The sequence below is a fragment of the Habropoda laboriosa genome, unplaced genomic scaffold, assembly GCF_001263275.1.
Source record: "Habropoda laboriosa isolate 0110345459 unplaced genomic scaffold, ASM126327v1 scaffold203, whole genome shotgun sequence".
In the NCBI taxonomy this organism is placed as follows: domain Eukaryota; kingdom Metazoa; phylum Arthropoda; class Insecta; order Hymenoptera; family Apidae; genus Habropoda; species Habropoda laboriosa.
The window spans coordinates 1,677,576-1,687,835 of record NW_017100358.1 but is presented as its reverse complement, the minus strand read 5'-3'; the positions used below and the strand labels follow the sequence as shown (position 1 = coordinate 1,687,835).

Genomic DNA, 10,260 nt, shown 5'->3' with positions numbered 1-10,260 from the left:
GACCTTCGTGTTCCGGGCGAGGACAGCGCAGGACGAAGGTCTTCGACCGAGATGCGGCCGCTTCGTTACACACTCGACGGAGAGAAGAATAGCGAATAAAAAGTGGCGATATGAGACCACAGCAGGGTCAACCATTATCTCCCTGTTTCCTTTGCTCGTTCACGAATCTCACATATGACCTAGCTCGGTAGAGCCGGTGCTCTGCGTCTTTTACGCGCTCGTTAAACTAATTAGCATAGACTATCTAACGCGTACCTGGTTGACGGTGCGTTTGCACTCACTCCGGTCGTAATTTCTAGCTAAATCCAAAAGCTAACGAATAACAAAGCACGCACACTGTGCAGTCTACGTCAAACGATTAACCGCAGAGACAAGTTTTCACTTCTTTTTTTTTCACAGACACCTTACGTAGATAGGTTAGATATAGCGCGTAGGGTGTTCCCTGACGCCTGTAAGAACGTAAGACGATTAAGGGAATCGTATCGATTTAGCACGGTGCTCTATTGACACCCAACGAGCCCGGGTCAGCTCCGGCACTCGATGCGGAAGATGGTCAAACCGGCGTAGAAATCGGTCGATGCACCGTTTCGAGCCGCGGAGCCGGAAAATTCGTATCTTCCAAAAGCCGAGGAGGATCTTTCTCGGTCGTGCCGTGCTTTCCTCTCATTAGCTTTAATTGGCTCGAACGTGTGGCACTCGATTTCGCCGTCACACAGACCGCTTTTCCTCCGGGGAGCGTGTCTACTCTGTGCTCCCTTGAATATTCAACCAACGGTAATTGCTTTTTCAAACCAGCGAAAACCTGTTATTATTACGATCGATCTGCAATTCTCCTCTATCCTCTCCACCTTTCATTCTTCGCCGATCTTGTCTGCGTTTTATTAGTTTAATGGAGAGTGGACGATTTTTTTTCTATACGTGTGTATATCTATCTAGGCTGTACACCATCGCGTACGTGTGTCGTCCACAGAAGACACATCGAATAATCCGCGAGATGGTATAGTGTGTAGTTTCGGCTTCACGAAGGAGTCGAGATAGAATCGTCGCTTACGTCGTGTCAGCGATTCTTCACGGAGATTAGATAACTCCGCAGGTGGCAGAGAGGCCTTAGCTTTCCGATTCGTTAACGCCGCCGGAATGTCATACGCCTAATACACGAGATAAACGCCAATTAGCGTTAGGCTCATTGTTCACCCGTTACGTCTTCATTTGTACGCTGTCAGCCCTCTGACACGATGCTATCTCTCGCGACGTCTGTCACGGAACACCCTACGCTCGTAATTTACGCGCGTTATCTCGGTAACAGCGTGGAAATTGTAATCCGCGTAGAGATACACGGAGTTCACCGGCACGATAAGGAGGAGTGCCGATCGATTTTCAACGATCGAATCGGAGATACGAGTATCGCCGGCGTGGAACGGTTTCTTCCAAGGAATAACAGAGTTAATTGAATTTTCCACGTGGCACGCGTGCCGATAGATCGCTGGAGTAATCGTAAAGGAGGCGGATTTGGCACGCGCAACCGTCGATTAAATTTCACCACGCTTAGCGTAATTAACAATTACGAAAAGGAGAGAGAATGCTTCTTTTTCCCTTGGATTTCTCTGGTCTGAAGATTCCAATTCGAGCATCGGCTCCGTATCGAGTTTATTACAAGAGGCGAACAACGTCAACGATAGGGGCAATATCTTAATATCTCGTGTGCGCGAATAGAATCGCGTTCCAACGATGAATTACCGTTCAATTTGCTCGTATCATTGGTCATCGTGGTATCCTCGATGGAAAGTACGACGTGCGACTATCGAGGCTGTTCGATTCGCACGCGTCGATAATTCTCATCGGCACGGAAGCGAGCCTGATTTTTCGTTGGTATCAATCAACCGAGCTTGTTCCGTGCCTCTTATCGACACGTTCTCGCATACTTCCAACAAACTATCGAGATCAACGCCGATACGTTCTCAACACCGCTCGATAAGATACGCGAAATTCTTGCGCCGGTAAATAATAAATATTGTCGCGTTTCCCGGTGCGTTCGACGCGATATCGGGGAATCGACGAAACGGCGATAAAAACGATCCTACCTCGAGATACTTCCGAACGGAAAGATTTCTAGCCGTTGAAACGACGAATAAACGATCCAAGTGAATACAGTAAATTCTCTACAAGTGTCACCCAGTTTGGATTCTACAAGTGTCAGTATAGATGGTCCTACGCCTAGGATCGCTGCGTCATTGCTGCGCCCATGTTATCTCGCTCGTTGTCAGTCAAGCGTGTAACGACAATTCATGATAGAAAAATATAATTTCTTTAATTTTACTTTTTTTCATCTGAAATTTTTTTTAACAGGTTGGTGAGACTTTTCTGATGAAAATGATAAGTGAACGTGTTAATAAGTAAAATCAGAAAAATCTCATCAATATGTTGAGAAAAATTTCGGGATAAAAAATTGTAAAATGAAAAAAGTTGGTATTTAAATCGCTTGGTTGCCTCGACCCACCTTTCATCCTTATCTTTTATTCGCTGTCCTTGTCTACGTTCGGCAAACTACAAAGGCGGGCGCGAGGCTCGGAAACGTAGTCCCTGACTCTACAAGTGTCAGGTTTGGGTTCCTTGCGGACTGACATTTGTGGAGAATGTACCGTACTCGAAATTCTTTCTCGAGCCAGAGAACGTCGTTCGAGAAAATTTGGAAGAGAAACTGATCCCGCAACGGCGGTCTGCCGAGGCCTTGACTCGTGCCAGCTAGTTATTCACTCGCACGTTCCTGGCGGTTAAGCGTGGAAATTCAAAGAAACGAGCATTTCGAGAGTATCGACCGATTTCATTCATCCATATTCGCAGAAACACGTCTCGGGCGCACCTTGGCGTGGCGAATCGTTCCAACAATTACGAAATCCATCGTGTCAGACAACTCTGTTAATCCTCTCTGACAGCTAATCGTGATCCACACCTTTTTCTTCTATCGTCTTCCCCTCTCCTCTTCCTCCATCGATTTCCAACTGACTCAGAGAGATAGATGGAGCGAGAGTGAGAGAGACGCTGGTTGTCCGCGGTTTTCGCAGCCTTCAACGAGAGAAATGCCAGAAATAAGATCGGCTGGCCACGCGGGATAAACACACACAGCCGAATCTGGGCCAAGCCGTTTATATCGTTGGAATGCGTTGTCGCCGTGGACGCGGCGCGTCTAGCCGGGAGCACCGTGGCAACGGCTACGCCATTATGTCATCATAACTCGTAAACCGCGAAACTACTCTTTTGGCATTAACGCGGACGGTGCGGTTGCGTCAACGCGCTTACTCACACCGTCCGCGCAGTTTTCGTAGGGATGTATGTACGTGGCTTCTGTCGCGTGGGAACTAGATGTGCCACGCGAGAGACGCGTCTCGATCGAACGAAGAGATAAACGTCGATAAGGAACGTGCAAGTTCGCTTCCCGGTTGTTCTCGATCGATCTGTTTTCCAAATTGATATCGAGCCGCGGCAATCTAATTGTACACGCGTGAAACGGTATCAATTAAGTCGGAGATCTGATGCGAGAGTTAGACTAAGGCTACCACGCTGGAAAGTCGAATCGCATTCGTCGAAACGCGGTAAAATTGAAAGTAACTGTAGGGGGGAAATTAATTAGGCGAGAGTGATCAACTTCGCTCCGTTGGGTTCGATGGAAAACTTTGAATTTGATAAACGGAAACGGAGTTTCGTCGAGTTCAATTGAATTATGAACGGTGGTGGATAATTGGGGTGACCAGACGTGTTCGTTTGAAAAACTCTCGACTGATTGAAACTTTGCATTGATCGTTGCGTCGATTGAGTTGGAAGAAAAATGTTTATCAAGTTTATCAAGTGAAATTCGAAGACAATGTTTAGATATTTACACGTAGATCACCATTTCTCACCATCTTTGAGGCAATTTCACGATTTCGCACTCTCAGAATTTGGCATTCTTCTGGGCGATGAAATGGTACGATGTGGAAAACGTACGATGGATACTCGTGAACAGAGAAGTGCAGATACTAGGACGACAGCTCGGTTGAAAACTGTATCCAGATTGGCAATTATTCGGAGAGAGAGTGGTCGAAAATGTGCGCTCACGAGCAAGAAAATCGGGCACGCTATTATCGATACATTAGATTAAATTGCCTCTTGTCCATTCGCCGCGATAAATCGAGCCGCTCGGCCATCATAGAGAGAGAGGAGCAAAAAATTAGTCCGTTTCAAGCACGAATCTCTCCCATTTGTCAAGCTATTTCATCGATCGAGCTGCTCCGCTGTCCTGTGTAGGCCGTTGACACGTTCTTTTCTCCTTAAAGCGCGATCGGCGAAAATAGCCGCCGCCCACGAAAGAAGAATCGACGACGATGATTGCTTCTCGACTCGCGAAATACATCCCCCGCCACAGCTCTGCCTGTGGGTCGCTTCACAATTTCGTACATGCATTCGAACGAGTTTCTATTTCCATCCTGATCGCGCCGCGCCGGTTTCAATTTAAAAGTCCACGAAAAAAAAACGAGCGGCACGCCTGACTTCCACGCGGTTCCGTTCGATCAACTCTTTTTCCCAATTCTACGATTGATACATCCGCGGTACGATCGTTCCTCGATTGTTTACAAACGGAGAGGATTTTTGGCGTCGAGGCGACAGAGAGAGAGAGAGAAGTTTCGTTGGTCGATCGAGTTTCACCCGATAAAAGTGAACCGGACTTGGAGTTTATTCGACTCACCTGAGTATGTTCGGATGGCTGAGCTTGTTCATCAGCTGAACCTCCTTCAGCATGTTTGGCCTGTTTGCGGGCAGCTGGTTCATCTTCAGGACCATCACCTGACTCGTCACTTTGTGAGTAACCTGGAAACCGTGTACACAGATGTTTCAGCACAATTTCATGCATTCTTTATGCCAATTCAGTTCGCGAACCGCTACACATTGCATCGACAAACCCTTGACCGCTTCAGCAGTTTCTGATGTGCTTAACTGTTATTACCCGTTACATTACGAAACGTCGGAGTCTCGGTAAGTCGGTGGAGGTATAGTCGGTGGAAGAAATATGGTGAATGGAACGAGTTCGTGGAAGTAATCAGAGGGAGAAATGTAATTGGTGGAAGTAATCAGCCGAGGTATAGTCAGTGGAAGAAAAGTAATTGGTGGAAGTGGTCAATCGGGGGTATAGTCAGTGAAAGAAATATAGTAAGAACGTAAATTAAAGCATGACTAATTGATGCAGCGACAGCTACAATCAACGTGGGACATTTTTCCGTTTTTCGATCAAAGATGTCGATTCTCGCTCGTCAACACGCTCCAAGATCCAAACTCTGTCACCTGACCGATCTTACAACCTAGCTACATTTCTTCCACCGACTATACATGAGGATAATAGTGAGAATTGAAAGGGGGATATCTGGCCTAAGATCGCTATCAGATCTAATTTATAACAGAACGTTAAATAACGCTAACATAAGAGTCGCTTGGGAAAAAGTAGAGTTTTCGAGGAGTACTTTTCTCGATGATATCCATCGACGTCCTAGAATGCCTGTATTGCGTAAAAATAATTTTAGAAAGTCTAGTGTCCAAGTTGAAGAGGAAACCGGGCTAAGTACAGCGTCCAGACTGTCCACGAGAATAAGACCAAAGAATTCGTAACACACACACACGAGTCGAGGAGTCTAATTGATAGTTCTGTTATAAGGCAGACGTTATAATTCACGAATCCAATAGTCGATCGAGCGTTCACGGGACTTTCTCGCGTCTCGATCGCTGCGAGCGTTTCCACCGCGTACGGAGAACATTATCTCGATGCATATTACACTGTAATTAAGCGTTCCCGCGAACAACCAAGCGGGAGACGTCGCGTCGTTCTGATCCTACTACGATATATCTGTGCCCGTATTTTCACAGCCCGAAAGACGCGTGAGAGAACGTCAGGCTGATTCTCACGGGGCAGAAGAGTATTAATGAGACGTGACGCGCGTGGAACGCGGCAGAATCGAGGTATAGTCGATGGAGGAAATATTAGCCAGGTCCTGAATGATGTTTACACGGTCGAACACATCGACAAGCGAATTCACAGAAACCTGAGAAGATAAGGAACCCAAACTGCAGTCAAGACTGCATTTAGCTTTGATTCAGTCCTAATCGAGAAACGAAAATACAACTTGAGCAAGCCTCGATAATCGCAGGTGTATAGTTGGAGGAAGAAATATATCGAGGTCGTAAAATCTGAAACCTGAGAAGATAAGGAATCCCTTAGCTTAGCTTCGATTCAATCCTAATCGAGAAAGGATAAATGCCGCATTCGACATTGGGGATGTTACTGCATCGATCAGTGTCGCTACTTAATCCTTTAATTTACGCTGTATCTCTTCCACCGACTATACACTTTGAACAAGCTTCAAGAATCGCAGATGCATAGTTGGTGAAAGAAATATATCGAGGTCGTAAAATTAGCCAGGTTTCAAAGTTTATACTGGCCTAAAGATAAAAAGATAAAAGATAAAAGATAATGGCCTAAAACAACAAGTATTCTTTATCTTCGATTAAGTCCCAATCGAAAAACAAAGTGTATCGCTACTTAACTCTTCAATCTACAACTTCGCCATATTTCTTCCACCGACTATACATTCTACGATCGCGTTAAAGGGTCGAGTATCGACGAGGAGGGTACTTGAACCTTTCGAGCGAAATTTTATTACCCACGCAATCCTCTCTTGTCCACAATCTGTAGCACGGTACAAGTCAAGTGGTTGAACTGGATTATTCGACACCACATGAGCCATTACTTATGCATTTATTCATCAATTCCCCGGTGCTCACGGGTACAATAGTAAAACAAAGCAGAAGCAGGCGAACGCATAATAACCGGGGAACTAAAGAGGCTGAAAGTAAAAGTGTATTCGAAGGAAGGTTGAAATACCAACACGATATAGAAACAACAACCTAACGTTTTTTAATCACGTCGAAACGTTAATTCTCCTCGCCCAAAGGAGAGTCTAATTGAATCGAAACTCCAAGAGAAACCAACGTCATCGTCGTTGCGTCACAGAGAGTCGCGACGAACAATTTCGAAGAACCGAGAAAGAGGAAGATAACTTAATCTGTTCCACTACAAATAGCCCGGACGCGGCAAGTGAGACACGACGTGGTGCTATCAACGCGGTCGGAACGACCCTGACGAGGCTGTTGCATTCGCGACAAGGTAGCCTCGCTGTTAAACGCGGCGTCATCCGTGGAAGCCCCGAAACCTCTCGCAGATCCGCGATGCACGAAATCACAGCGGTCTCGCGCGGTTTCCGTTTTTAATTCGTCGGGGCTGGAGTAGCTCGCGTAACGGGACGTCTCGCGCCTCGTCGCTTCTCGCACTTTTACGAATTCTCGCGCGACCGTGCTTCCGTGTAGCGCGAACGTCTGTACCGTTATCGAGAGATTTAGGATCGTCCCGGTGGCGAACTGGATCAATAATCCAGGACGAGGATCGAGGCGCGAAGCAGGGCGAGGAGAGACGGAAGGAGGATGGGAACGAAACGGGCCATGGAAACCTCGCCGAGAAATTCGATCAAGGGAAAACGAACGAAGAAGGAGGGAGGAGACGGGAGGCGCGAGGTGGAAATTCCGCGGGTTAAAAAGTCGAGAATATCCAAAGGGAATCTGGCCAGGATTCCTTGGCAGTGGCTGGCTTAGTTGGGCCGCGGCCAAAGCCATGACGAATACAAGTGCTGCGGACCTGTGCCGGGTAAACAGAGCGGTTGCAAATCGAGCGCTTCGCGAGAGAAAAAAATGAAGAACGAGAGGAGGAGGAGAGGAGAAAGCTAACGAGAAGTCGCTCCCCTCGAAATTCTCGCTGCTTCGTTGACACTCCCGTTGGAAGGAAAAAAAAAATAGGGGGATCCTTGAACCTCGAGCGACGCGGTACATACAAGTATTTAAGCTCTAGAGTGGTGCTCGCCACTCGAGGGGTTACGTTACAACCCTTACTCCGTGGGGTTTAATCGAATCCAATTGAATGTTTCGTGTGTTTTTCTCTCGATTAAGATACACGACTAATCGCGTGTCGAATTCATTTTCCGGCCACTGAAGTCTCGAATGGAAATTTCAATTCTTTTTAGTTTTGCTTCTCAGACATGGAGAGGGAGAGAGATAATGTATCACCGGAACAGGTAGGAGATATTAGTGAAACACGTTACAAGTAGTTGACGAAATGGTCCAGTTCGCTGTGAGATCCGGTGGATAGACACGTTTCTACATTTTAATCGAGTTTCGTGCTTTCTCTTACCTGCCCACTGAATGCTAACACCGTGGTAATTGCACGTAACTGTTCTGCCCTATGAATACATTATTTTATAACACGTCGCAGTGACTCGTTTCACGTTGGATTTAATAATCCGATTGCAACCAAATCTATTTTTAAAACAGGTGCAACTTTATGGATCCTACACCGTCAGAGAAGGTTCGGGAAAGCGCGACAGAAATGTTCCGAAAAGTTCTTACCCACGAACCGCGAGATTTACACACCGCGGTTGTCCCGAGATGTATTATTTTGACGCGCGATAAATCACATCTCTGGCTCGAGTTCTCAAGTTATCTCGGTGTACAACTTGAGACAAACTTTCCACTTGACTGCCTGACAATTCAAACTTATAAATATCCCACTCTGAACCTCTCGGCGTATAATCGGTACGTTTGAACAATCGTAACCGAGATCTCGAAAAAGCAAAAAAGAAGGCAACGTTTTGCTCAGCAACGAAACAATGCCAAGTGTAGTTTTCTGCCTAAAGGCAGAACACTTTCCGGGCCTAAAGTTGCCTCCGTTGAAGCATCGCGAAAGTCGTCGTCCGCGGCCCGGATGCCAAATAATTAGCCAACTGGATTCATTTAAATAATTCTCACTGTCTGCGCGTGGACTACGCTCGTCCTTGCGTGCTCTTCACGCACCCGACTCTCATTGTTAAGCGAATGCAACCACGGAGAAAGCACACGGTGATTATTGTGCCGCGAGTGATTAATGCCTCGACCAAGGTACAACACGCACCGGCAGAGAGCCATTTTTCTTGCAAAGGCAAACGTCCAGAGAGAGAGACCACTGTTCTCCGCGTTTATCCAGCGCGATTTTTCGCATCGAAAGCGACAGAAGCGGGACGAACGATCGATAGGTTTCTTACTGACCCCTTTCTGCCTTGCCACTTTTGCCACTTTTTGCGGGCGCGCAGGTTGCGCTGGCTGTTGAGCATCTCAGCTGGCGAATCCGTACCCCGAAGCACTCGATTCACAACCGAACACACATATAGTAAAACGCCGGTATACATGGTGTAGAGAATGCACGGATTTCACGAAACGCTCTCCCGGAGTTCGGTGAACCCCGGCGTCGTGGCAAAAGGGAATGTGAAGATTAAAAGTGACGGGCTGAGCGCGTCGAAGATTTCGAGGATTCAAAGGCTTCCAGAAAAAGGCTGCCTCTGAAAGGCCTCTATCTCGTAGCTCAACCGACTTCCATTAACGCGCAGCGCCGGCTTTGTCGACGAGCAGAGAGAACAGAAGAAGAAGAAGGAAAAAAAAGAAGAGTCTCTCTCGTCCGGTACAGAAAAACGATCGCTTTAATTCGCGCAAGTTCGTTCGAAGCTAGCTGCAATTAGATAACACACGGACGAACGAGCGAATTTACGCCAACGATCAAGGCCGCGATGGGAATTAAAGGGCAAACGCAGATTTCGTAGAGGGAGAGATAGTTTCATTGAAAGCAGGCTCGTAAAACGAGAGAAAGAGAGAGAGAGATCGGCAAAGGTCAGCAGCGCGCGTCTATTTGTAACTGCGAAGAGTGCGCGTTCGCGGATGAGAAATGAGCGATGGGCTATTTTCGCGGCGTCTTAATCGCGCGAATTATCGGGCCAATTAACGATAACTCGAACACGAGAGCACGTTCACTTACGAATCCCTGCTCCTCCGTCGCGATACGAGTTTTCTCGCGCGTTAAAAACGTCCCCCGATGCTGATGAATTATTACTTGTCTATCGCTTTTCACCGTGGCTCGTGCGCCTCTTTTCAACGGAACAGATAACGATTTGTCAAGTGTCACGGTTCGCGGGCATCGAACAGCACGGGGAAATTACAGACGCGCTCGACTCTCGACAGACGCGAGCAGGGAAGGACGTGGAGGGGTAGTAACCTCGGCATAATTAAAATCCACGCACCAATTAAAACGGGGAAAGCCGAGGTGTGGACTGAGAAAGTTCAAAGTTTACGCAGCGAAGTCAATTGCAACTGAGGGGAGTTGACGTC

General features: G+C 47.0%; 1 protein-coding gene across 2 annotated transcripts in view; it reads right to left on the bottom strand.

Annotated features, from left to right (window-relative positions):
- Nucleotides 1-10,260, bottom strand: part of LOC108574701 — a 31,509-nt gene that overhangs the window by 3,850 nt on the left and 17,399 nt on the right. For both annotated transcript variants that reach the window (XR_001891423.1, XM_017937326.1), the window contains exon 3: nucleotides 4,721-4,842. Coding sequence is in view for 1 of the 2 variants with exons in the window: in XM_017937326.1 (XP_017792815.1) it covers nucleotides 4,721-4,842 (122 nt within the window). In the remaining variant the exon portion in view is untranslated. The remainder of the gene's footprint in view (nucleotides 1-4,720; nucleotides 4,843-10,260) is intronic.